The 27,863-nt window shown below is 52.7% G+C and overlaps 3 protein-coding genes and 1 long non-coding RNA gene across 5 annotated transcripts; 2 read left to right on the plus strand and 2 right to left on the minus strand.

Annotated features, from left to right (window-relative positions):
* The first annotated feature begins 1,416 nt into the window (after positions 1-1,416).
* On the plus strand, positions 1,417-1,915 carry LOC311590697 (histone H3.2). Its single transcript, XM_084769954.1, has one exon. It carries the CDS (start codon positions 1,458-1,460, stop codon positions 1,866-1,868), a length of 411 nt encoding a protein of 136 aa, XP_084626080.1. The 5' UTR covers positions 1,417-1,457; the 3' UTR covers positions 1,869-1,915.
* A 470-nt stretch (positions 1,916-2,385) lies between these two features.
* Positions 2,386-3,014, plus strand: LOC311590698 (histone H2B type 2-F). Its single transcript, XM_084769955.1, has one exon. The coding sequence runs from the start codon at positions 2,576-2,578 to the stop codon at positions 2,954-2,956; it is 381 nt and encodes a 126-aa protein (XP_084626081.1). The 5' UTR covers positions 2,386-2,575; the 3' UTR covers positions 2,957-3,014.
* Positions 3,015-7,336: 4,322 nt separating this feature from the next.
* On the minus strand, positions 7,337-10,210 carry LOC311590700. Of its 2 annotated transcripts, none has more exons than XR_014776960.1 (2): positions 9,286-10,210; positions 7,337-7,804 (listed from the first exon to the last, which is right to left on the minus strand). It is a non-coding gene; the product is annotated as an uncharacterized lncRNA (long non-coding RNA). The 2 variants fall into 2 exon arrangements; XR_014776961.1 differs by having other exon boundaries at positions 7,337-7,824.
* A 3,442-nt stretch (positions 10,211-13,652) lies between these two features.
* On the minus strand, positions 13,653-27,558 carry FCGR1A (Fc gamma receptor Ia). The gene is made up of 6 exons (XM_084768594.1): positions 27,450-27,558; positions 26,945-26,965; positions 25,662-25,919; positions 16,465-16,722; positions 15,312-15,590; positions 13,653-14,236 (listed from the first exon to the last, which is right to left on the minus strand). The coding sequence occupies exons 1-6, from the start codon at positions 27,478-27,480 to the stop codon at positions 13,911-13,913; spliced, it is 1,173 nt and encodes a 390-aa protein (XP_084624720.1). The 5' UTR covers positions 27,481-27,558; the 3' UTR covers positions 13,653-13,910.
* Between the last annotated feature and the right edge of the window lie 305 nt (positions 27,559-27,863).

The raw sequence follows: 27,863 nt of genomic DNA on the forward strand, positions 1-27,863 counted from the left end.
TATTACCTGCACACTGTTGAAGGCAGAACTCAAAACCACAGATAAGAGAGATTAGCATACGGAGATTAAGACTCTCTTTCCCATTCACATAGATACACTCAGACACTAGGCTCTCCTGTGTACATGATAAGGAAAATCTTACGGGCTGGGCGTGGTGGCGCACGCCTTTAATCCCAGCACTCGGGAGGCAGAGGCAGGCTGAATGTTGTGAGTTCAAGGCCAGCCTGGTCTACAGAGCTAATTCCAGGACGGCCAAGGCAACACAGAGAAACCAAGTATTGGAAAATAAACAAACAAGTTTTGTAGTTGTTAGCATAACTGCATATAACCATTATAACTTGCACTTTCTAAAACATGTCAAATAGGTAAAAGGTTAAAAACTAAACGACACACACACGAAAACTTCACTGTTCTTGGGAAGAACTTAGAAAATGTTAGACATTTAATAAAGCATTTTATCTTTGTGGAAGAAAATATTCTAGCACCTCAGTCGTTAAAAAATAACAAACCATGGAGTGGGTGGTGGTGTGGCACACGCACCCAGCACGTGGGAGGCAGAGGCAGGTGGATCTCTGAATTCAAGGTCAGCCTGGTCTACAGAGCAAGTTTCAGGCCAGCCAAGGCTACAGAGAAACCCTGTCTTGAAAAACCAAATAAATAAATGAAAAACAGACCAAAAAATATAAAACAATAAAAAATAAACGGCTCATTTGCTTTGAAAGTTGTTTTTAATTTGTCATCTAGGTGACAGGTTTGATTATTTAGTAACTGTCCTCCGCTGGGAAGGTGGTATTAATAACTGCTAGTCTTACCCTTCTCTGACATGTAAGCATTTCGTCTGCAGGATTTTACCGGCCATTAGTGCAGCGGCTCGGTGGATTGGATTGCACTCGAGAGGGAAGAAGGGAAGGCAGGAGCGCCACACAAAATGTCGGTCAGTGTGCGGCAGCGGTGGTCGGGTTCAGAAGTGGCTAAAATGTAAGTTTGATTTTGGTCGCTTCCACTACATATTGCTTTGTCGTTCTTCCAGCCATGGTACAAAGCGTTCAAGCTGCTGAGCACAGAGGCTGAGGTTACATAATTGCTAACTGTGGGAGAAGAGTTACAGTAACTGATTTGCTAGAAACTGTTACCGCAGTACGTGGAAAGGAGCAAGCTTGTTTCCGGGGGGAGAGGGGGACAGCTTGCGAAATACTTTATACTCCGCTCTCAGAAACGCGACATCCACAGAAAAGCGCCGTCTCTTCAAAACCCTCCGTGGTTCATAAATCCGGAGAAAAGAGGGAAAGGACTCGGGAAAGAGCGGGTGGTAACCGTCTTGGAACTCGGCAAATAGGATCGAGATCTACCCAATCAGACTCCGAGTCCAGAAACTCTTGTTTTTCTGGCCCAATCAAGGCGAGGATAAGTCTATAAGTATTGGCCACTGGGCGCCTGCGAGCCCGAGTCGCAGAGACATGGCTCGCACGAAGCAGACGGCGCGCAAGTCCACCGGCGGCAAGGCCCCGCGCAAGCAGCTGGCCACCAAGGCTGCCCGCAAGAGCGCGCCGGCCACGGGCGGCGTCAAGAAGCCGCACCGCTACCGCCCGGGCACCGTGGCCCTGCGCGAGATCCGCCGCTACCAGAAGTCCACCGAGCTGCTGATCCGCAAGCTGCCCTTCCAGCGCCTGGTGCGCGAGATCGCGCAGGACTTCAAGACGGACCTGCGCTTCCAGAGCTCGGCCGTCATGGCGCTGCAGGAGGCGAGCGAGGCCTACCTGGTGGGGCTGTTCGAGGACACCAACCTCTGCGCCATCCACGCCAAGCGCGTCACCATCATGCCCAAGGACATCCAGCTGGCCCGCCGCATCCGCGGGGAGCGCGCTTAGGTTGCGGTCTTTGGGAGGTCGACATTAAAAAAAGGCTCTTTTCAGAGCCACCCATGTCGTCATAAGAGTAGCTGTGTCAGCTTCACTTTTACAAATGTTTCGAGCACGTAACCCTGAAATTATGCAAGAAAACGGTCCCTGGAGGATACCCACGTACCCAAAGCGTCTTCCCTAACAGTTGCTAGTATCCACAAGTAAGATTGCACATCTCCCAGGTTTATTCGGTTTTAAGCTGTTCTTGCAGTCATCGCTAAAGCAAGGTGAGCCAACCCAGAGAAGGAAGGACACGTTATTAGGTAGAAACCAGCCTCGGGGATAGGTCAACTAGAATTCAAAGTACCAAGGGCGATAGCCAAGAAGAGGAAAAGTTAGCTTGTTTCAACCTGGTGCTTAAGAATCCTTGCATTTAGTGAGGGAGATGAAAAACAGGTGAAGGGGAAACTGCAGCTCATTTAGTAACGTGAAATGGAAGGCTGTGATTGCCTGGGAGGATTTTCCTCTCATCACCACCAAGCCGCGCAACCAGAATCAATTTGCGTCGGCTCCGCCTCCTCGACGCGAACGCTGGTGTAAATTAACCAATCAAAGCGCAGCGCAGTGCGAGCCTTCATTTGCATACGAGCTATATAAGTACGGCCGAACCGACAGTACTGCGGCAGTCTGGTTGCTTCGTCCATTTTGGGCTGCGTCTTTTAACGCTGAGGAAAATGCCGGACCCAGCCAAGTCAGCTCCCGCCCCTAAGAAGGGCTCCAAGAAAGCTGTCACCAAAGTGCAGAAGAAAGACGGCAAGAAGCGCAAGCGCAGCCGTAAGGAGAGCTATTCCGTCTACGTGTACAAGGTGCTGAAGCAGGTGCACCCCGACACGGGCATCTCGTCCAAGGCCATGGGCATCATGAACTCCTTCGTGAACGACATCTTCGAGCGCATCGCAGGCGAGGCTTCCCGCCTGGCGCACTACAACAAGCGCTCGACCATCACTTCACGGGAGATCCAGACGGCCGTGCGCCTGCTGCTGCCCGGGGAGCTGGCTAAGCACGCCGTGTCGGAGGGCACCAAGGCCGTCACCAAGTACACCAGCTCCAAGTGAGGCGCAGCTGAGGCCTGATTGACCGACTTTACCCCAAAGGCTCTTTTCAGAGCCACTTCCGTTCTGTAAGAAGGGGCTGTAACGAAGTAAGCGCCAGTGACCCCCTGTTTCGGTGAAGTGAAGCCGTGAATCTTCCCTGCTGGGCTTTATTTAGTGCGAATACTTGAGCGTTTTAAATAGTGGGGTGGGAAGGGCGCGGCAGAGGGCAGTCGCTTCACGTACACGATAGCGTGGGATAAGTCTGTTTAACCAAGAAGCTCCTTCCCCACTTAAATGTGAAGATAACTTCACCAGCTCATGTGGTTTCAAGCAGCAATTCGCCCCTTGTGTCCTGGAGCATCCCGAAATATCTGCCTAACGCTTGGTGGGGCAGCCACCGGCCTCAGGCGGATGTGTCTCAGTGACGTTGAGCACCACTCGAGACCTGAATCTACCAACAAACTGGGTCCCATCAGGTTTGTTGCGTCTGCTTGGGTAGTATCCCTTAGGTTAGTTAATGGAAAACCGGAAGTGTTGAGTTTCACCCACCCCCTGTGGTTGGGGGTCCGAGGTGGGACTCTTCCTGAGTGAAGATGGCTTGGCTGGGCAAGGCCTGCGGGCTGCACCATTTCGCTGCTCGGCTGCACGTGTGCTTTTTAGGCCCGCGTCAGAGGTCTAGCTGGCAGTTTTCACAGCTGGGAGTGAGACTCAGCTTGGAGTCCTAACGCTCCCCAAGAACGCAACGTTTCCTGACAGGGTTTCTCTGGTTCTCTTCCTGTCAAAAAGAAATAATAACGGAGCTCTTTCTAGGTTGGCTAGGATTAGGTGAGGTAACGTACTTAAGGCTTGGACCCGGGTAGTGATCCCCGGGCCTGGGGTAGGAAGGAGTCCACCGCGCCTCCAGCACCTTTCCCAACAAAGTGCGCTTGCAGACTTTAGTTCCCTAAGCATCTTGCAGTATCTCCTTTCTGCATAAGACAGCATGTTTCTGTGAGGCATCTAGACCTCCTGTAGGGCGTGGATCTGTAGAAACTTCAAGTATCTCTTCTGTGGCCCAATGGAGGGGAAGGTGGGTTTTTAAGCTTGATGGTGGCCCGTGCCTTTCACACTAGCACTCTCGGAGGCAGATTAGTGTCAGCAGTGAGGCCAGACACAGTGAGATCCTACCTAGATACTCTGGCACGTTTTTGGAATAGCTTGCAATCAAATGATGGCCCTTTAATCCCAGCACTCGGAAGGCAGAGGCAGGCAGATCTCTGTAAGTTCAAGACCAGCATGCTCTACAGAGCTAGTTCTCGGACAGCCAGGGCTAGGTCCTAACCAGGACAACACAAAGAAATCCTGCCTCAAAAACAAAACAAAAAGGTGGTGTAATATTTCGCGTCCACACACTCAGGGAAAAAGTGCTTCTATTAAACACTTTTCTAGCTTTTAGTTGACAACTCTGAATTTTTATGGTTTAACACAAAAAGGAGCCAACTGAGAAGTTACAGCTCAGCTCTGCTATGTTCGCTCTGATAACTATTTCTTCTGGCTTGGCCTCTTAGTCAAGACTCATGGAGAATAACAGAAAAGGCATCTTAATTAATATGCAAATACATATGAGCCATGGGGTGAAACCATCCAACGACATAACCTCATTTTCTGAGGTGCCTACACCATGAAAATCTGGCGGACTTGTTTGTCAAATCCTTTGTTGGTTTTTTTTTCTTTCTCTGAATCATTAAGTATCTAAACAATGGTTGTCATATTTTCACATTCTTTCCTGATACTAGGTGGTAGGAATTGTCCTAAATGACCATTTCCTAACCCCATACCCCCCCAAAACAAAAATGCAGTGTTAGGGCCGGCAAGATGGCTCAGTGTGTAGGCATCTAAAGTGCTTCCCCAGTTACCCAAGCTTGTTCCTGAGGACAGACACATGGAAACACAACAAATAAATAAGTAAATATGACTTTTAGGGTTAATAGAAGAGTTTATTACAGTAAACTTTGAATTCCAATCATTGGCCTACAGGATAAAGTTTGCCTCCTCCCTTTGTCTGCCCAAGTTTATCGTATTATTTGTGATGGTTGGGGCCATACCTGAGAAGTTGTTATGGCTCAGTCCTGGGGCAAAAATTAAGTTGCATAGATTATAAAGACAAAGCAAAACAAAGAAACTGTGACAATCCTTCCTAACAGGAAGAAACGGTCTGGCTGAGCCTAATGGCGCACACCTTTAGTCCCGGCACTCAGGGCACAGAGGCTGGCAAGTCTCTGAGTTCAAGGCCAGTCTGATCTACATATGACAAGGCGGCATATGACAGCCCTACCTCAAAAACAAAACAGGCGTTGTATTTGGGGTTATAAACGTTGGCTGAGTCTCTCTGACTCAGTACCCCCATACAACTTGCAGCTATCAACAAACATACATGTGTAGACCATCCCCCAGATGGTATGGCTGAGGAAGGCCTCTGGGCACTGCAACCAACCTGCCACTGTGCGACGTTTTCCGAGGTCTGACTGGGTGTGTCTCTTAATAGGCATTTCCTCAACAAATAGTAATGGTTATCCAATCTTCAGGAAGTGACCGAGTTGACTGAAACCTCCACTGTTACAAGGATTTAAGAAAACATATCTCACAAGACTAAGCAGGACTCATAACTACACTACACTGTGTTCAAAATGAAAAGCGTATGCTGTTTTCACATCCACACAGAACGTTGATCAAAACTGGCCACCACTTTTGGGAAACTGAAATCTTAAAGGGCACACTCACTGATTACAAAACAATAAGGTAAGCACATTCCCCCAAAATGGGCTTCTACAGAAAAGTACACAGGTTAAAAGGGATTTCAAAACAAAAACTGGGGCAAAGGGGGGGCGGGTGCTAGGAGTGGTGCTGGAGAGATGGTTAAGAGCACTGACTGCTCTTCCAGAAGTCATGAATTTAATTCCCAGTGATCATGTGGTGGCTTATGATCTGATATCCTCTTCTGGCCTGCAGGTGTACATGCAGGCAGAGCACTGTATACATAAGAAATAAATACATCTTTAAAAAAAAACAAAAACAAAAACAACTGCACATTCCTCAGAAGTAACCATGAGATCACTCTGTGCCGGGGTCTCCGCAGGTGACATAGGTTTGGAATAAATTGACAAAAGGCAGGTGCGGTGGTGCACGCCTTTAATGCCAGCACTCGGAGGCAGAGGGAGGCAGGCAGAATGGATTTAAGCGAAAGTGAGGATGAGTTAAGCTCTTAGAAGAAAAGGAACAATAAAAACCAAAAGAAAACAGAGAGAGAGTGCAGACTCAACAGGTTAGCAGAGTTTCCTTGTCTACCAAAACTGAATTAACTGATTAACCTGAAGACTGTTCCCTGACCGTCCTCTGTAAATTCAGTATTGAAAGAGATAAAGCACATACCTAAGGAGGCTGTGTGCAGAAAATAATTTTAAAATGGTAAGTGCTTGGGGCTTAGGTTCTTACATTTTTATTTCCTTATTATGTGTATGAATAGTTTGTCTGTATCTATGTGCGCTACACTCATATCGGTGCCCAGAGAGTTTAGAAGTTGCGCCACAAAGAGGAGAGCGTATGAATTAACTGAAAGAAACGGGCCCGAGAGATGATTCAGTAATTAAGAGCGCTGGCTGCTCTTCCAGAGGACCTCGATTTTTTATTCATAGCACATATAATGCCAGCTCACAACTCCGTGGGGGTCTGACGCCATCTTCTGGCCTCCTCAGGTACTGCACACACATGGGGCACACGTACATGCAGACAAGACACCCACGCACATAAAATTAAAGAACTACGTCTTACAATAAAATACATATATGTTGGAGAAGCTTAAAAGGTAGGCAAAGATCTGCTCTATCATAGTTCCAGAAAAATGAGAAATTAGAATAAGAAGTTACAAGTGAAGGGGCTATGAAATCCAGGTAGGGTTAGAATCTGAATTGTGTCTTACTATGAAACTTGGGAAATCTCAGGATGTGACTCACTTAAAGTTAGAATTTTTTTTTCAAATAAGTGTGGCACTTGTAAGCTATGAAAATGTTTAATTCATTCGACTCTGTCTCTGTGTCTTTCCAGTGGGCTTCCAAAGTCACAGCCAAGCCGGGAGACCAGGCCATAGCCTCTCAAAACCATCTCGTCAGCAAACATTACGTTTGAAGATTTTTTATCCATTTCCCCAGAATGCCTCAGTCAACTCTGGTCTTCTTTAGACAGTTTCCCCCCCACCCCACCCCCAGGCCCCCCTCCCCCCTCCCCCTCCCCCCCAGCCCCATTAGCTCCCATATCATGCCTGCCAGTCTTTCCCTTGAACATATGGATGCTTCCTCTCCACAGATCCCTCTTTGTCATCTCTGTAAGTCTGAATGGTTTAGGAGCACGTTCTTGGTGTAGGCAAAATGAGGAAGAGCAAAAAACTTTATTGGCCATGGGTTTTGGACCAGCTGTGCAGTAACCAGTCCATACTACACTGAGGAGGATGGTCTTGAATTTCAGACCCTCCTCCCTCCACCTCCTGAGAGAGCTGGGATTCCCGGCTTGTGTCTCTCTGTGTGCTCTTATGCCGTGGTGAGGGTTAAACACTTGGCTTCGTGCGTGCTACAGAAGCACTCTGCCAGCCAGGCGACGTGTTCAGCACTCCCCAAACCCGAACGACCTTACGCTGTCCCAGATTCTCCACATACTAAAGTTCTGGGGGCGTGGGGAAGGTCGGGGCAGGGGAGAGAGTGGAATCTTTCTTCTCATTGCCGACCATAATATCCAATGCTCCGAGGTCCAGTTGTTATCACAGCTATGAGACGCCCATCACTTCTGAAGAGTCTACTTAGGCCATTTCAGGACAGTGCAGGAATGGTTCTGACAATGCTTCTGGAAGGAAATGTATAGCCCTGTATGATATAAGCGATGACATACATAGTGAAAATAATAACTTATCCTGTTTGGGGAAGTTAACTTCATCAGGCCTGTTTTTCCACCGTTGGTCCCCACAGAAACATAGATGCATGGGTTTTGATGCAATCCTGCTCCATGTTAAATATTCTCATGAGAATTTGGCATGATTTTCAATATTTTTGAGAACTTTTCGTCCCCTCTTCCCCCTCAATTCCTTATCAAGTATTTTATATTTTCTATTTTTCTGATTTTTTTTTTTTTTTTTTGAGGCAGGTCTGTCCTGTATACCAGGCTGGTCTTGAACTCACTACTGAGATCACTCCCAAGTTCTGGACTTAAAGGTGAGTACCACCATGCCCAAATCCCTACCAAATCCTTCACTGGCATTCTCCCCAGCCTCTAAAATACCCTGGCCAAAACGCTTAGCTTCTTCAGCTTCCTATACGCACTTCTCCACTCACGCTGAGGGTTGTCACACACTGTCTGGAGCCCAGCACTCTAGACTCAAAACTACTGCTTTAACGGTAAGTACTTAGGTGTAATAAGAATGTTAAGGAAGTACGGGGGGCGGGGGGGGGGGAGGGTGGGGGGACGCAGCTCAGTGCCGAGTCGGCTTCGCTAGCCTGCAGGGAGTCCTGGGTTCAACCACCAGCAACCAGCCCGTGGCAGTGCACACCAGTGATCCAAGCACTAGCTGGGTCGTCTCTATAGAGTTACAGACCAGGATAGGAGACTACGGCTAATAAGAATCTTAAATAATATGCTAATTCAAAATACTTTCCACACCTCCCTGCCCTGCTCTCCCGACTTGCTCCTCAGCTCAGTAACTGGGATGCCCTGAGGCCAAGCCCTGAGCCGCCATTACCTTTCTCGCAGCTCCCCTTAGCGAATTAGAAAGTTGTCCTGAGCCTTCCTGCAAAACTCTGTACTCAGTGCTGCCGCTCTGCAGCACAAGCTGCCCCTCCTCCCACTTGCGCTTCCTAGTTTGTTTCCTGCAGCTCCCGAGTTAGTCTCTTAAGTCGGTGGCAGTGAATCCTGTCACGCCGCTGAGGGCCAGCTACCAACAACACCGCCGTTTCTTTTTGTCCCGCTTAGAATCACTGGGGAGAGCTGGGCTAATCGTGGGCCCCTTCGTGGAGATAGTCTGTGAATTCAGAAGGTACCGAGCAACAGAAGGCCCCAAATGGATTCCGCTACTCCGGTTTTGTCACCAAACTAGCCTAGAAACCTCCGAGCATTCTGAAATGGACCTAGATTCTTCCCTGGAGTGACTTTGCCGTTCTCCGTAGCAAACTAGGAAAATGCTAACCCCTGACAGATCCACCCAACCCCTTGCTTTATACAAAGGCTGGAAGGCCTGGTAATTAATTACAAGATCGAGCCAAGACCCTGACGGTTCCGAGAAGCTTCTTGCACTGGTCTAGGAATGAAGACTCCCACCACCACACCACTCCTACCCCACCACCAGCTGTGTCAGCTCATTCCCAGCTCCGGAAACTTCTCAGTAGGGATCCGCTGGGCTCCCTGCCTGCCCGCCCCCTGGCTCGGCTTGTGGGAACTGCACAAGAGCGAGCTTCCCTGAGCGGAAGCCCCCTCCCTGCCCTGTGCTCAATCGCTTGAAGTCAACTTCCCTGGGAGCTAGAAGAGAGGCTCACTTCCCTGAGATCCAAACCTATCAGATTAGGGCCATCTTCCCCTTCTCCAATTGTGTGGGAGACCCCGCAGAGTAACAATTACAGCAGATAAAAAAATCTAAATAAGAGTCCCCCTGCAGCACGACTCAAAGCTCCTCTGCCCTGTACCTTATCAACTAAGGCCAATTTTCCCTAGGCCCCTTAACCGAATATGTGATGCCAAGGCTGCAAAAGTCCCGCTTGCGGTTTCTGCCTTTAAAAAACCTTGTATTCTAAGGAGTCAAGGCCGCCCACCTTCCTCAGCCTCTGGGGAACAGACGGCCCTTGCTGCTGAGCAAGATCAATAAAAAAGACCCTGTGTACATTGCATCTGGCTGGTCTCTGGTAGTGTGACTTGGGCATTATCGGAGTTAGGGAGGCCGTGCAGGCAGGACAGCGAGGATGCCGGGTCTTCCCGCCGGAGCCTCCAGGAGGGCGAGCTAGGCGGACCGACTCTGAGTCTTCCTTCCCGGCGGCGGCGCGATCCCGCGTGGGGCCGGAGGGCTCGCTGGGCTGGGTAGTTCTGCGGCTGCGCGTTCGCGGAGCCAGCGAGCTCGGGTGATGCTGCGCTGGAGCGGATGCTGCGTGAACCGCCCTCCAACGAGTGCCCTCCCTTGTACCAGAGGGAAGTGCGCACGCACGACCCCTTTCCACGCGCTTTATGCAGCCGCAGACCCAGTCGAGATCACGTCGCTCCTGCCAGCTACAGGAAAACAATTATTTGTAACGTTTGAGGGAAACTTGAAACTTGGAGGCGGCTACGGAGGAGGATTCGGGTCACGTGGGTCCGCGAGTATTAACAAGGGCGAGCCAGACAAACGCTGCCTGCAGTGTGTGCAGATGACCACGAGATGGCGCCAGCGAGTCATGCCCTCTCTCTCTCTCTCTCTCTCTCTCTCTCTCTCTCTGTCTCTCTGTCTCTCTCTCTCTCCCCCTTTTTCTTTTTCCTTCTTTCGTTCTTTCTCTTTCTTCTGTTACCATCTAGAGGGATCTTGATTTGGCTCGGTTTTTTTCTGCTAATTAAAGTATTAAAGGCATGAAAAATGTGGGACAAGTGAATCATAGACACAGGAGACAGAATCAACCGGTGAAGAAGTTTTCATTAGGGTGAGGGGAAAACTGCACACAGAAAGCTTGAGGGCGATCTCAGGAAGTCGCCTGGGCCTCTTCTGGAGGGGTGGTGGCAGTGAGCATCTTTAAAGGGCTAGTCCCCTAATTTGGGGTTGGTCAGTTTGAGTAAAGACGGAGAAACTGACAGGCCCACGGTTCTGGTTAGGCGTGTACTGATGGGGCCTCACCGTGGACTGCGCTGCCTGCCCACCTGGTCTTTAGGTCTTTAACGAAAGTCAGGCATGAATATCTATATGCAAGTGGTTTCCCCTAGGTGTCTGCCTATCAAGGACCTAAACCCTAGTGCTTCCTTTTCTATTTAGCAACTTGACTGGGAGGTGTCACGATGTCCAAAAGACGGGGCACGGGTGGAGAGTGGGTAAGTGAGGTCACTACCAGCTCTCCCTTCGCTGAGACACGCAGGGAAGTTGCTCCGTGCAACCATTTGTCATTTGCTTTTACTTCTAGTCATAACCAGAGGAGCTCTAAGCCCTGACGACCTTGAGATGCAAGTCTTTATGGAGGACTAGGAGTTAGGACAGAACTCTGGTGAGATCTCTGGTGAGCAGAGGGATAGGAGCCACAGACAGGTTTTTTGTTGTTGTTGTTTTTGTTTTTTAAGTAGGGAAACTTCTGGCTTCTTTTTCAACCTTCTGACAAGAGATGAAGGCCTGGCAACTTGAAATAAAAGTCTAGCAGACTCTTTCTCTCCCAGTAGCTGCTCCTATACCCCCTAATCCCCCCCCCCCACCACCACCATGCTGATCAGGTAAGCTCAAGGTCTAACCTGGACTACACATCCCCCACCACCACCACCATGCTAATCAGGTAGACTCGAGGTCTAACCTGGACTACACATCCCCCCCCACCACCACCATGCTGATCAGGTAAACTCGAGGTCTAACCTGGACTACACATCCCCCACCACCACCACCATGCTGATCAAGTAAACTCAAGGTCTAACTTGGACTACACATCCCCCACCACCACCACCATGCTAATCAGGTAGGCTCGAGGTCTAACCTGGACTACACATCCCCCACCACCACCACCATGCTGATCAGGTAAACTCAAGGTCTAACCTGGACTACACATCCCCCACCACCACCACCACCATGCTGATCAGGTAAACTCAAGGTCTAACTTGGACTACACATCCCCCACCACCACCACCATGCTAATCAGGTAGGCTCGAGGTCTAACCTGGACTACTTATCCAAAGCTCTGGGCTTACCAGCATCTAGCCCAGAGTGGCCCAGACTCACCAGGGATAACCTTGAACCTCTGACCCTCCTTCCTGTACCTCCTAAGTCCATTTTTATTTTTTATTTTTTTGTTTAAACTGAGCAAAGTTTAGAGACAGTTTTTAGAAGCAGGGTTTTTGAGACTCTGTCTCAGAGAAAGCAGAAGGTGCGGACTTGCAGCAAAGGTTGTCTTCTGGCTTTCACACGGGCTCAATGGTGTGCATGCCCATGTCCGCCTTCCAGACACACTAAAGAAATACATTGCCAGTCTGGGGACATGGGTCAGTGGGTAAAATGCCTGTTGTGCCAAGTGCATGCTGCCTGAAACCACCTAGCAGGGTTGACTGCAGCCACGGCAGTGCCTCGGGCTATCCTGCGGGGGGGGGGGGGGCCCGCAGGGATTGCTGGCCAGCTCTAGGTTCAGTGGAAGACCCTGTCTCAAAAGATAAGGAGGGGAGGGGGCTGGAGAGATGGCTCAGAGGTCCTGAGTTCAATTCCCAGCAACCACATGGTGGCTCACAACCATCTATAATGAGATCTGATGCCCTCTTCTGCAGGTGTGCATGCGGGCAGAGCACTGTATACATAATAATAAACAAATCTTTAAAAATATTAAAAAAAAAGATAAGGTGCAAAGTGATAGAAAATGATACGGAAAAGCAACCTCTGGCCTTCCCGTACACTCCACCCCCGAGCCATCTCTGCAGCTCTGAGACTCTCTCACGCTGGCGGCTTCTATGCGCGTTGTGCAACCAAGTGTCTCTCCCCCAGTGACCATGGTCTTATGCCTATTGCTCCCTGGTTATAAAAGTCCCAAAGTGCCCTTAGCACCTGCTAACGCTTCCTATCCAATGAGACTCGGGCTGTGCCACGCCCCTCTGGGGACTGCGCCCTCTAGCCCAGCAGAGCCTAGAGTTCCGGGGATTCGAAGCACCAAGACCTTCAGTGGGTCCTCTGAACGATTCCTTGTTTCGAGGATTCGGTCTGCCTAGTGTGCTCACAGGGCATTTGTGGCATACATGTGTGAGGTGTGCCTTCCACGAAGTACATGTTCAACCAGTGTTTGAACGTGTATGTCCAGCCCTGTTCCGGGCTCCAACCTACAGGTGGCACAGGCTGGAGTAAAGCTCCCACCAACCCGAAGAGGGCGCTCGAGGGTACCGATTGCCTGTCAGAGAGTAATCTGTCTAAAAGCCTTTGTAGCCAAGCTCTGCTGCTTCTTGGAATGGCCGCTCGAGTGAGGCAGGTATCTGGACCTGAGGGAGATTACATGGATGGGTCCGACCTCTGGACACTGCCGACCTCACTCTAGCCGCTGCCGTCACCTCCTGCGGGGGATGTGGGCAGCGGGTCAGGGGAAGACGCATGAAGAGAGACAGTGGGAAGGATGACACAAATTTTGTGGCCAGTCTTGTTCATCCATCGCCCAGGCTCTGGCCCTGTCTGTATCCACGTCTGCTCCCCTAGCACACAGGCTGCCCCTGGAGAGGCCTTTCCCTGGAACCTTCCACCCTGTGAGGGGAGGCACAGCTCTCCTTTCTGGGCGGGGATGCCACCCCTGCTCTAGCCCCCCACTCCTCAGACTGAGGTCTTCCAGAGCTGGGTCTTGTCCAGAAGGTCTGGGGGCGGGCGTTTTCCCTGTGGGATTCACTCCCTGCTATCCCATTTCCCTGCTTATGGGTCAAACACTTTGTGCTTTCAACAAACCAACCCCCGCCCCCCACCCCCACCCCATGACTTGTCTCTGAATTTTGCGAGCTTCTTTTAGAGTGAGTATCAGATTTGTCTTAGCTAAAGTCAGCCTGAATATATGCTTTATTTAAGAGTTGTAGGCCGGGGGCAGGGGGCGACCCACGTCTTTAATCCTAGCACTTGGGAGGCAGAGGCAGGTGGATCTCCATGAGTTCGAGGCCAGTCTGGACTACAGAGCGAGTTCTAGGACAGCCAGAACTCAGAGAATTCCTGTCTCAGAGAAAACAAAACAAAACAAAGACACAAAAACAAAACAAACAAAAACCCACAAGAGCTGTATGCCGTGGCCCCACTGCTTCAGCGTCAGTCAGCTTCAGGGAGTCTGCTCCCCGGCGGTGGCGGGGGAGGAAAGGATTCTGGCTGCTGAGGGCCGCAGCTTCCCACTGAGCTGCGAGGCGCTTTTGGTGCGGTCTGTCTTACATCCTCATATGCGTCGTTGCTTCTAACTTGCTGAAAGGAGGTGGCTTTCTTCTCCTGGTCAGAAATCAAAGGAACCTCTAACTTGTATTTTTTCATTCTTTGCAGCTTCTTATATATTTTCACACAGAGAACTGTGCTCACCAAAAACATTACTCCCATTGACAAATAAAAAAGGTTGTGAACCCAGAAAGGAGTCGATGACTGGAGACCTGAAACAGAGATGAAATTCTTTAGAAGACAGAGAGAGGCCCAGCCAAGGTTCTGTTTGGAAGAAAAGACTGGCAAAGGCTGTCTGTCCCCAGAGGCATGCTCAGGTGACAAGAGGAAACTTCCAGTGGTTCCGGATGGGCCCTCCAGATGCAGCAGGCTCCCTGGGGGGTCACTTTGACCCCCATCAGAGACAACTGCTATTTCTGTCTTTAATGCTTGAAGCAGGCTTGAGGACTCTTTCCTGCCTGAGTCTTGTTCTGGAACTCATGAGCCCTCCTCTTCAGTTAGAGACGGGAGACAATGTTGTCTTTGGGGGCAAACTGTAAAGCCATCACCTAAATCCATCGAACCAGAAGGCACACCCTTGTCCCGGCTAGTTTTATGTCAACTTCATACAAGCTACAGTCATCTGAAAAGAAGGAACCTCAATTGAGGAAATGCCTACATAAAACTCTGCGATAGGGCATTTTCTTAATTAGTGACTGATGAGGGAGGCCCCGCCCACTGTGGGTAGAGCGTCCCGGCCGAGCAAGTCATGATAAGCAAGCCAGTAAGCAGCACCCGTCCATGGTCTCTGCGTCAGCTCTGCCTGCAGGGTCCTGCCCTGACTTCCTTCAGTGATGAGCAGTGCTGTACAAGTGTAAGCGAAATAGACATTTTCCTACCCAACTTGCTTTTGGTCATAGTGTTTAGTCACAGCAATAGAAATCCTAAGTAAAACAATCCTGGCGTCTTCTGTAGCAGGTGAGCGGGAGTAGGTGTAGCAAAAGGGAGGAGGGGGGGGGGCGCTGCAGGGAGGAAGACAAAAAAACGAAGGACACAAACAGGAGAAAAACAATGAGACAAAGCAAAGAAGGGGAATAAAGGAAAGAGTGAGAGACAGGGAAGGAAATTCAAGGAAGGTTAGAGGAATACAGCGCAGTTCGGAATGAATCCGGAAGCTCTGCCCGTGAGGTGTTCTTCTTCCGGTTGGGGTACAAAACCCTGAGTGGACCTCAGCTCCATAGGAGGAAAGAGAGCCCCGCCTCCCTCAGCCCCACTGGAGACAGACAGCCCCACTTCCCTCTCACTCACCGAGTACTTGAAGCTCCAGCTCGGAGCTGCGTTTCCGGATGCTGCCATCCTCGGTGGCTGCCTCACACCAGTAGAACCCAGAGTCTTCTCTTCCGGCACTTGGGATGCGGTACTCTGAGGATGTGTTCCTGTCCGCCAGGGTCTTGTTGCCCACGTAGAACGAGAAGTAAAGCTGTAAGCCAGGACTCTGGAGCTGCGGTTTTGTCTCACAGCTCAGGGTGATCAGACTCCCCTCCAGGAAAGGAGAGGACGCTCTCAGCTCTGGCACGGCAAATAGCTCTAAAGAGAAGGGGGTGGGGGTCGGGGTACGGGACGGGGCAGGGTTGTTCCACTCAGTGTCCGTGGTCTTTCCAGGAGACACCCCCCCCCTTTATGAATCCTGCCCCAAGAAAGTGAGCATTCCCCCATTCCCAGCAGAGTGGCATATTTTCTAATAGACAGGACACACTCCCCTGAACGGCTCTGTTCACTATGAAACCGCAGACCCCCACCCCCATGGCAGGAACCACCCAGAGTCAACACTAACACCCACTTGCCAACTGAGTCGTTCATCGCTGTGCTAATCAAAAGAGAAGCTGGAACTGTAACGCCTTCCTCGTGGAAACGAACTATTTTTCACCCTGGAGCCCCTTGCCCCAGTGGGTATGTGCACTATGGAGGGTAAGGGTTAGAAACTGGACCGAGAAAACTGATTTTCAGATGATTAAAAAGAAATGAGTCCGGAGAGGCTACAGGATCCCTGACACATAAATGCAAAGTGTGACCACTTCCTGTGTCTTTCTGGTTTCTATTTCTATGGCAATTTCATGAGATTTACCTAGATTATTTTCTAGTAACTCTATCTTGAACGAATCTCTGGTCTTAGGAGCTAAAATAAATTGATGAAGGGCATAGTCACTATCCTGGCTTTGCCTGAGCTCCTGAGCTCACTGCTGGGCCGCTGAGGATGCCCAAAAGAGCAATCGCTGGGTTGGTACTCGGAAGCCTGAGTTCTGGTTGGTTCTAGCCCAGCTAGCCGTCATGGGCGGCCTTCAGAGGCCGTTGGCCTCCCCAGAACCCAATTAGCTCCTTTGTAAATTTAAGTGAGGACTCCAGATGCTCTGGGGTGCTTCTGGTCCCTGCAGCTGTGACGTTCACTGCCCAGACCAGATACCTTTCACAGTGACAGCCGTCCCTGCGGACTTCCAGAAGCGTCCGCTTTTCTTTTGTTTGCCTGTACAGTGATAGATGCCACTATGACTCGGGTTGGTTTTCTGAATGGTGACCTCAGAACCGTGAGTAAACCAAAAGGATTTCCCGTTTCGCCAGAAAACCACATGGATGTCCGGCACAGTCTTCCATCTGTGACACCTCAGGGCCAGAGGCTCTCCTTCTATGAGGGCTCTGCGGGAGGCCTGGAGTAGCAGCCAATCTGAAAAGAGGGGGCCCAGTGTTTGCATTCGACAGAGGAAGTGTGAGGAGGCCAGATCTTGGCCCTGGAGATTTTTATAACTTTTATTCTTGAAACATTCAGCCTCAATCTCAGCTATGGCCCATACCTGTATGCCACTCTCAACTCTCAGCTTTGGTGAGAGCAAAAGACTTTTGCCAGCAGCTGTGCACACTAGCCCACCCATCATCCCTCTCAGCAGCTGTGCACACTAGCCCACCCTTCATCCCTCTCAGCGGCTGTGCACACTAGCTCACCCATCATCCCTCTCAGCGGCTGTGCACACTAGCCCACCCTTCATCCCTCTCAGTGGCTGTGCACACTAGCTCACCCTTCATCCCTCTCAGCAGCTGTGCACACTAGCCCACCCTTCATCCCTCTCAGCGGCTGTGCACACTAGCCCACCCTTCATCCCTCTCAGTGGCTGTGCACACTAGCTCACCCTTCATCCCTCTCAGCAGCTGTGCACACTAGCCCACCCATCATCCCTCTCAGCAGCTGTGCACACTAGCCCACCCTTCATTCCTCTCAGCGGCTGTGCACACTAGCCCACCCATCACCCCTCTCAGCAGCTGTGCACACTAGCCCACCCTTCATTCCTCTCAGCGGCTGTGCACACTAGCCCACCCTTCATCCCTCTCAGCGGCTGTGCACACTAGCCCACCCTTCATTCCTCTCAGCGGCTGTGCACACTAGCTCACCCATCATCCCTCTCAGCGGCTGTGCACACTAGCTCACCCATCATCCCTCTCAGCGGCTGTGCACACTAGCTCACCCTTCATCCCTCTCAGCAGCTGTGCACACTAGCTCACCCATCACCCCTCTCAGCAGCTGTGCACACCAGCCCACCCTTCATCCCTCTCAGAGGCTGTGCACACTAGCCCACCCTTCATCCCTCTCAGCGGCTGTGCACACTAGCCCACCCATCACCCCTCTCATCAGCTGTGCACACTAGCTCACCCATCACCCCTCTCAGCGGCTGTGCACACTAGCCCACCCTTCATCCCTCTCAGCAGCTGTGCACACTAGCCCACCCATCATCCCTCTCAGCGGCTGTGCACACTAGCCCACCCATCACCCCTCTCAGCAGCTGTGCACACTAGCTCACCCATCACCCCTCTCAGCAGCTGTGCACACTAGCCCACCCATCACCCCTCTCAGCAGCTGTGCACACTAGCCCACCCATCATCCCTCTCAGCGGCTGTGCACACTAGCTCACCCTTCATCCCTCTCAGCGGCTGTGCACACTAGCCCACCCTTCATCCCTCTCAGCAGCTGTGCACACTAGCTCACCCTCATCCCTCTCAGCGGCTGTGCACACTAGCTCACCCTTCATCCCTCTCAGCGGCTGTGCACACTAGCCCACCGTTCATCCCTCTCAGCGGCTGTGCACACTAGCTCACCCTTCATCCCTCTCAGCGGCTGTGCACACTAGCTCACCCTTCATCCCTCTCAGCGGCTGTGCACACTAGCTCACCCTTCATCCCTCTCAGCGGCTGTGCACACTAGCTCACCCTTCATCCCTCTCAGCAGCTGTGCACACTAGCTCACCCTTCATCCCTCTCAGCGGCTGTGCACACTACCCCACCCTTCATCCCTCTCAGCGGCTGTGCACACTAGCCCACCCTTCATCCCTCTCAGCGGCTGTGCACACTAGCCCACCCTTCATCCTTCTCAGCGGCTGTGCACACTAGCTCACCCTTCATCCCTCTCAGCAGCTGTGCACACTAGCCCACCCTTCATCCCTCTCAGCAGCTGTGCACACTAGCCCACCCTTCATCCCTCTCAGCAGCTGTGCACACTAGCCCACCCTTCATCCCTCTCAGCAGCTGTGCACACTAGCTCACCCTCATCCCTCTCAGCAGCTGTGCACACTAGCTCACCCTCATCCCTCTCAGCAGCTGTGCACACTAGCTCACCCTTCATCCCTCTCAGCAGCTGTGCACACTAGCCCACCCTTCATCCCTCTCAGCAGCTGTGCACACTAGCTCACTCATCATCCCTCTCAGCAGCTGTGCACACTAGCTCACCCATCATCCCTCTCAGCGGCTGTGCACACTAGCTCACCCATCATCCCTCTCAGCAGCTGTGCACACTAGCCCACCCTTCATCCCTCTCAGCAGCTGTGCACACTAGCCCACCCTTCATCCCTCTCAGCAGCTGTGCACACTAGCTCACCCTTCATCGCTCTCAGCAGCTGTGCACACTAGCTCACCCATCATCCCTCTCAGCGGCTGTGCACACTAGCCCACCCTTCATCTCTCTCAGCAGCTGTGCACACTAGCTCACCCTCATCCCTCTCAGCAGCTGTGCACACTAGCCCACCCTTCATCTCTCTCAGCAGCTGTGCACACTAGCTCACCCTCATCCCTCTCAGCAGCTGTGCACACTAGCCCACCCTTCATCTCTCTCAGCAGCTGTGCACACTAGCTCACCCATCATCCCTCTCAGCAGCTGTGCACACTAGCCCACCCTTCATCCCTCTCAGCAGCTGTGCACACTAGCTCACTCATCATCCCTCTCAGCGGCTGTGCACACTAGCCCACCCTTCATCCCTCTCAGCGGCTGTGCACACTAGCCCACCCTTCATCCCTCTCAGCAGCTGTGCACACTAGCCCACCCTTCATCCCTCTCAGCAGCTGTGCACACTAGCCCACCCATCATCCCTCTCAGCGGCTGTGCACACTAGCTCACCCTTCATCCCTCTCAGCGGCTGTGCACACTAGCCCACCCTTCATCCCTCTCAGCAGCTGTGCACACTAGCTCACCCTCATCCCTCTCAGCAGCTGTGCACACTAGCTCACCCATCATCCCTCTCAGCAGCTGTGCACACTAGCCCACCCTTCATCCCTCTCAGCAGCTGTGCACACTAGCCCACCCATCATCCCTCTCAGCGGCTGTGCACACTAGCCCACCCTTCATCCCTCTCAGCAGCTGTGCACACTAGCCCACCCTTCATCCCTCTCAGCAGCTGTGCACACTAGCTCACCCATCATCCCTCTCAGCGGCTGTGCACACTAGCTCACCCTTCATCCCTCTCAGCAGCTGTGCACACTAGCCCACCCTTCATCCCTCTCAGCAGCTGTGCACACTAGCCCACCCTTCATCCCTCTCAGCAGCTGTGCACACTAGCTCACCCTTCATCCCTCTCAGCAGCTGTGCACACTAGCCCACCCATCATCCCTCTCAGCAGCTGTGCACACTAGCCCACCCTTCATCCCTCTCAGCAGCTGTGCACACTAGCCCACCCATCATCCCTCTCAGCGGCTGTGCACACTAGCTCACCCTTCATCCCTCTCAGCAGCTGTGCACACTAGCCCACCCATCATCCCTCTCAGCAGCTGTGCACACTAGCCCACCCTTCATCCCTCTCAGCAGCTGTGCACACTAGCCCACCCATCATCCCTCTCAGCAGCTGTGCACACTAGCCCACACTTCATCCCTCTCAGCAGCTGTGCACACTAGCCCACCCATCATCCCTCTCAGCAGCTGTGCACACTAGCCCACCCTTCATCCCTCTCAGCAGCTGTGCACACTAGCTCACCCTCATCCCTCTCAGCAGCTGTGCACACTAGCCCACCCTTCATCCCTCTCAGCGGCTGTGCACACTAGCCCACCCTTCATCCCTCTCAGTGGCTGTGCACACTAGCTCACCCATCATCCCTCTCAGCAGCTGTGCACACTAGCTCACCCATCATCCCTCTCAGCAGCTGTGCACACTAGCCCACCCATCATCCCTCTCAGCAGCTGTGCACACTAGCTCACCCTTCATCCCTCTCAGCAGCTGTGCACACTAGCCCACCCTTCATCGCTCTCAGCGGCTGTGCACACTAGCCCACCCTTCATCCCTCTCAGCGGCTGTGCACACTAGCTCACCCATCATCCCTCTCAGCAGCTGTGCACACTAGCTCACCCTCATCCCTCTCAGCAGCTGTGCACACTAGCCCACCCTTCATCCCTCTCAGCAGCTGTGCACACTAGCCCACCCATCATCCCTCTCAGCGGCTGTGCACACTAGCCCACCCTTCATCCCTCTCAGCAGCTGTGCACACAAGCCCACCCTTCATCCCTCTCAGCAGCTGTGCACACTAGCCCACCCTTCATCCCTCTCAGCAGCTGTGCACACTAGCCCACCCATCATCCCTCTCAGCGGCTGTGCACACTAGCTCACCCTTCATCCCTCTCAGCGGCTGTGCACACTAGCCCACCCTTCATCCCTCTCAGCGGCTGTGCACACTAGCCCACCCTTCATCCCTCTCAGCAGCTGTGCACACAAGCTCACCCATCATCCCTCTCAGCGGCTGTGCACACTAGCCCACCCTTCATCCCTCTCAGCGGCTGTGCACACTAGCCCACCCTTCATCCCTCTCAGCGGCTGTGCACACTAGCCCACCCATCATCCCTCTCAGCGGCTGTGCACACTAGCCCACCCTTCATCCCTCTCAGCGGCTGTGCACACTAGCCCACCCATCATCCCTCTCAGCAGCTGTGCACACTAGCCCACCCTTCATCCCTCTCAGCAGCTGTGCACACTAGCTCACCCTCATCCCTCTCAGCGGCTGTGCACACTAGCTCACCCTTCATCGTCTCAGCAGCTGGGCACACTAGCCCACCCTTCATCCCTCTCAGCGGCTGTGCACACTAGCTCACCCTTCATCCCTCTCAGCGGCTGTGCACACTAGCTCACCCTTCATCCCTCTCAGCAGCTGTGCACACTAGCTCACCCTTCATCCCTCTCAGCGGCTGTGCACACTAGCCCACCCTTCATCCCTCTCAGCAGCTGTGCACACTAGCCCACCCTTCATCCCTCTCAGCGGCTGTGCACACTAGCTCACCCATCATCCCTCTCAGCGGCTGTGCACACTAGCCCACCCTTCATCCCTCTCAGCGGCTGTGCACACTAGCTCACCCTCATCCCTCTCAGCGGCTGTGCACACTAGCTCACCCTTCATCCTCTCAGCAGCTGTGCACACTAGCCCACCCTTCATCCCTCTCAGCAGCTGTGCACACTAGCCCACCCTTCATCCCTCTCAGCGGCTGTGCACACTAGCCCACCCATCATCCCTCTCAGCGGCTGTGCACACTAGCTCACCCTTCATCCCTCTCAGCAGCTGTGCACACTAGCTCACCCTTCATCCTCTCAGCAGCTGTGCACACTAGCTCACCCTTCATCCTCTCAGCAGCTGTGCACACTAGCCCACCCTTCATCCCTCTCAGCGGCTGTGCACACTAGCTCACCCATCATCCCTCTCAGCGGCTGTGCACACTAGCCCACCCTTCATCCCTCTCAGCGGCTGTGCACACTAGCTCACCCTCATCCCTCTCAGCGGCTGTGCACACTAGCTCACCCTTCATCCTCTCAGCAGCTGTGCACACTAGCCCACCCTTCATCCCTCTCAGCGGCTGTGCACACTAGCCCACCCGTCATCCCTCTCAGCGGCTGTGCACACTAGCCCACCCACCATCCCTCTCAGCGGCTGTGCACACTAGCTCACCCTTCATCCCTCTCAGCGGCTGTGCACACTAGCCCACCCTTCATCCCTCTCAGCGGCTGTGCACACTAGCCCACCCTTCATCCCTCTCAGCGGCTGTGCACACTAGCCCACCCTTCATCCCTCTCAGCAGCTGTGCACACTAGCTCACCCTCATCCCTCTCAGCGGCTGTGCACTCTAGCTCACCCTTCATCCCTCTCAGCAGCTGTGCACACTAGCCCACCCTTCATCCCTCTCAGCGGCTGTGCACACTAGCTCACCCATCATCCCTCTCAGCGGCTGTGCACACTAGCCCACCCTTCATCCCTCTCAGCGGCTGTGCACACTAGCCCACCCTTCATCCCTCTCAGCGGCTGTGCACACTAGCTCACCCATCATCCCTCTCAGCAGCTGTGCACACTAGCCCACCCTTCATCCCTCTCAGCAGCTGTGCACACTAGCCCACCCTTCATCCCTCTCAGCGGCTGTGCACACTAGCTCACCCATCATCCCTCTCAGCGGCTGTGCACACTAGCTCACCCATCATCCCTCTCAGCAGCTGTGCACACTAGCTCACCCTCATCCCTCTCAGCGGCTGTGCACACTAGCTCACCCTTCATCCTCTCAGCAGCTGTGCACACTAGCCCACCCTTCATCCCTCTCAGCGGCTGTGCACACTAGCTCACCCTTCATCCTCTCAGCAGCTGTGCACACTAGCCCACCCTTCATCCCTCTCAGCGGCTGTGCACACTAGCTCACCCTTCATCCCTCTCAGCAGCTGTGCACACTAGCTCACCCATCATCCCTCTCAGCGGCTGTGCACACTAGCCCACCCTTCATCCCTCTCAGCAGCTGTGCACACTAGCTCACCCTTCATCCCTCTCAGCAGCTGTGCACACTAGCTCACCCATCATCCCTCTCAGCGGCTGTGCACACTAGCCCACCCTTCATCCCTCTCAGCAGCTGTGCACACTAGCTCACCCATCATCCCTCTCAGCAGCTGTGCACACTAGCCCACCCTTCATCCCTCTCAGCAGCTGTGCACACTAGCCCACCCATCATCCCTCTCAGCAGCTGTGCACACTAGCTCACCCATCATCCCTCTCAGCAGCTGTGCACACTAGCTCACCCTCATCCCTCTCAGCGGCTGTGCACACTAGCCCACCCTTCATCCCTCTCAGCGGCTGTGCACACTAGCTCACCCATCATCCCTCTCAGCAGCTGTGCACACTAGCCCACCCTTCATCCCTCTCAGAGGCTGTGCACACTAGCTCACCCTTCATCCTCTCAGCAGCTGTGCACACTAGCTCACCCTCATCCCTCTCAGCAGCTGTGCACACTAGCCCACGCTTCATCCCTCTCAGCAGCTGTGCACACTAGCTCACCCTTCATCCCTCTCAGCAGCTGTGCACACTAGCTCACCCTTCATCCTCTCAGCAGCTGTGCACACTAGCCCACCCTTCATCCCTCTCAGCAGCTGTGCACACTAGCTCACCCTCATCCCTCTCAGCGGCTGTGCACACTAGCCCACCCTTCATCCCTCTCAGCGGCTGTGCACACCTGCCCACCCTTCATCCCTCTCAGCAGCTGTGCACACTAGCCCACCCTTCATCCCTCTCAGCAGCCGTGCACACTAGCCCACCCATCATCCCTCTCAGCGGCTGTGCACACTAGCCCACCCTTCATCCTCTCAGCAGCTGTGCACACTAGCCCACCCTTCATCCTCTCAGCGGCTGTGCACACTAGCCCACCCTTCATCCCTCTCAGCAGCTGTGCACACTAGCCCACCCATCATCCCTCTCAGCAGCTGTGCACACTAGCCCACCCTTCATCCCTCTCAGCGGCTGTGCACACTAGCTCACCCATCATCCCTCTCAGCGGCTGTGCACACTAGCCCACCCATCATCCCTCTCAGCAGCTGTGCACACTAGCCCACCCTTCATCCCTCTCAGCAGCTGTGCACACTAGCTCACCCTTCATCCCTCTCAGCAGCTGTGCACACTAGCTCACCCATCATCCCTCTCAGCAGCTGTGCACACTAGCCCACCCTTCATCCCTCTCAGCAGCTGTGCACACTAGCTCACCCTCATCCCTCTCAGCAGCTGTGCACACTAGCTCACCCTCATCCCTCTCAGCAGCTGTGCACACTAGCCCACCCTTCATCCCTCTCAGCAGCTGTGCACACTAGCCCACCCTTCATCCCTCTCAGCGGCTGTGCACACTAGCCCACCCTTCATCCCTCTCAGCGGCTGTGCACACTAGCTCACCCATCATCCCTCTCAGCAGCTGTGCACACTAGCTCACCCTCATCCCTCTCAGCAGCTGTGCACACTAGCCCACCCTTCATCCCTCTCAGCGGCTGTGCACACTAGCCCACCCATCATCCCTCTCAGCAGCTGTGCACACTAGCCCACCCATCATCCCTCTCAGCAGCTGTGCACACTAGCCCACCCTTCATCCCTCTCAGCAGCTGTGCACACTAGCTCACCCATCATCCCTCTCAGCAGCTGTGCACACTAGCCCCTCTTCATGTCCTTTCTCAGAGCTCAGGAATTGGCTGGGACCAGGTTTACTTTGCATGGGAGGAACAATTCTTAGACGACTCCAATGCATCACCTAGAAAGCCCTTAATGTGATGCATCCCAAGACTGGCTTCTAGCTAAGGAAACACGACAAAGCCCAGGCCCACAGGTGCTATATATGGCTCTTTCTTAGCAGGCTGTATGAAGACGCCCCTGGTGACCTTGAAGCAGATGTATAACCTCTGAGGGTTACATGGCAAGGGCTTCTGGGAGACTGTGGTCCCCTGATGGGCTGCTGAGTGACGAACGAGGACACTAGTCCTCTAACCACAAGGAATTGAATTCTGCCAATGACTTTGTAAATGTGAAAAGGGATTCAAAAGAACACAGTCTAGTCAATGCCCTGACTACAAAGAACTGCTAGAAACCAGAAGCATAATAATTACATGTGTTTGGGGCTGTCGGTTTGTGGCGATCTGTTGTGCTGAAGTAGAAAATGAATGGGGTCAATACACAGTCGTCGCCAAAGAAATATAAATTAATGTGATGCCACTGCACACAATCAGAACGACACAATGAAAAGTACAGAAGAAGACTGCTGATGATAAAACTGGACATGTATTGGCATAAGTTTTGAACAAAGATAAAATGTTAATAGTCTGAGATTTTTCTTGAGATATTGTATCCCAAACTGGTCCAGCGGTGTGCTATGGGCTAATAGGGCCTTGATGTGATGTTTTGACTCTAGTGCCTTGATTTGACCTGGTAGGTTCTTATTGCTGACATGTTCACTCAGATAAAGTCTCACATACACCCTCGGAGAGAAAGAGAGACAGAGACAGAGACAGACAGACAGACAGAACTCAGCCACCCTCACAAAGGAAGACCTTGGGGGTGCCCATCCCTCCTGCCCTGCGCCATGCTTACCGCTGTGGATTTCCAACTGTACAGGGTCGCTCAGCACTGAGAGAGAGGTCTTGCACGAGTATTCACCACCGTCCTTGAAGCTGGCCTCCGTGATGCTGTGACTGGGCGAGGAGATCTGGAGGGCCGTGCGGTTGATAAACCACTGGGTAGCGCTGTCTCCAGGCAGGCGCGGCCCCTCACACCGTAAAGTGACACTTTCCTTCTTGAAAATACTAACCCATGGAGGCTGCACAGTGACCACAGCCTTTGTGGGGTTAACTGTGGGAAAAAAGAGAAAAACAACAACAACAACAGCACGACCAAAACCCTCAGTGGAATTAAAGGGAGAACTGTGAGTGGTTTCACCAACCGCGGCTTTTTCACTAGCACAACCGGAAACATGTATATTTAGATTAGTTTGAAAAACTTTGGCAAGTGAGACTCCAGGAGCCAGCCAGCCTTTAAGCACCCAGTCTGTGGTGGGGGCTTTGCTGGGTTGTTCGATCTTGGTCTAGGTGTTAGGGTTTGGTTGCTGGCGATGAAAGCGTCTGTGTTAATAAAGCGGGGTTTCAAACCAGAACTAACTGCCTTGAGCCAGTTTCCCTATACTCGGTGCTGGACTGCCTGGGGTTGGGGGAGCACATCCATCCAATTCTTTACTGGAAACTGAGACTCAAACCCTTGAACCCTTCCTGTCTGAGGAGAAAAAGCTGTCTCTGCTTGAGGGGTGGGGGGGTGGGGCGTGGGGGTGGGGGACACTAAAAAATCCAAAAGGGCTGTTTCTGGGTGTCAGAAGTTCTGTGCTTCTCTGATCGCACTAGGCCAGTGTTTCTCAACCTGTAAGTCCAGACAACCCCTCTGGGGGGCTCGAATGACCTTTTCTCAGAGGGTCACCTAAGACCATCGGAAAACACAAGATTTTTACATTACGTTTCATAACAGTAGCAAAATTACAGTTATGAAGTAGTAACAAAAATAATTTTGTGATGGGGGGCCGGGGGGCGTCACTACAACCTGAGGAACTGTATTAAAAGAGTCAAAGCATTAGGAAGGCTGAGAACCACTGTGCTAAGCGTCAGCAGCCAGGGTTCACGCAGAAAACCTTGAACAGAAACCTTAAAAACAACAACAACAACAACAACAGTTTTGCAGAAACTACACTCAAAATACAGAGACTGTAACCAAAACATCATCCTCTGGTCTGTCTTCACGGGCTGCTCTTCCCTCGCCCTGCTAATGGAGCTCACCCTCTGAAACCGGGAAGGGAGCAGGCAAGAAGCTGAGGGAGAGGAGAGGTCACTCACCCACTTGCCCACCAACTGGACCTGCAAAAGACCAGAGAAAGAGATAGGAGTTGGTGAGCAGGAGACGGTTGCGGAAGAGAGTTCCTACCAACTTGGAGGACCTGGAGGAAGTCTCTCCGTTCCCTTCTCCCAAAATCAAGCATCAGTGGAGCAGAAAGTTGTTCCTGGTGCCTTCATTACTCTGGTGGAGGCTCCAGGCACAATGCCACCAGAGGGTCCCTTCCCATCCTTTGGAAATAAGCACCAATAAACTATTGGATCATTGATACAGCTATATTTAAAGCTGAGTTCTTTTTGTTGTTGTTGTTTTGTTTTGTTTGTTTTTCTAGACAAGGTCTCTCTCTGTGTAGCCTTGGCTGTCCTGGACTCACTTGGTAGACCAGGCTGGCCTCAAACTCACAGCGATCCGCCTGCCTAGGCTAACACAACCAAATGATGACAAAAGTCTTAACTCCTCATGGCCAGGAGTCAACTCCCCGTAGCGAGCCTCCCTGAGCCCACTTACCCCACAGGAGCAGAACCGTTACAAGCCACATGTCAGCTCCAAGCTGGAAAGAGGCTGTAAGAGCATGACACCGGAGGGACCGAGATTAGAAAAGAGGAAGGAAACGGTCGCGTCTGCCTGCTTGCACTCTGGTGCTGTGCTTTGTCTGGGAAACACATCCTTAGGTTTTTCTCCCCCTCTGTTCACAGGTCTCCTGTAGCCGAGGTTGTCCTCAAACTTGCCATGTAGCCAAGGATGACCCTAACCCTGATCCTCCCGCCCCTACTTTCCAAGTGCCTCTTCCCTTGTGCCCCTCCACGCCCAGCCACACATCCCTCCAACCTCTCTCTCCAGGGTTCACTGCAGCCCCGATAGCCTGAAACTCATATAGAGATCAGGCTGGCCTTGAATTTACAGAGATCCACCTGCCTTTGC

The sequence above is a fragment of the Acomys minous genome (genome assembly GCF_964271855.1).
Source record: "Acomys minous genome assembly, chromosome: 19".
NCBI classification, from domain to species: domain Eukaryota; kingdom Metazoa; phylum Chordata; class Mammalia; order Rodentia; family Muridae; genus Acomys; species Acomys minous.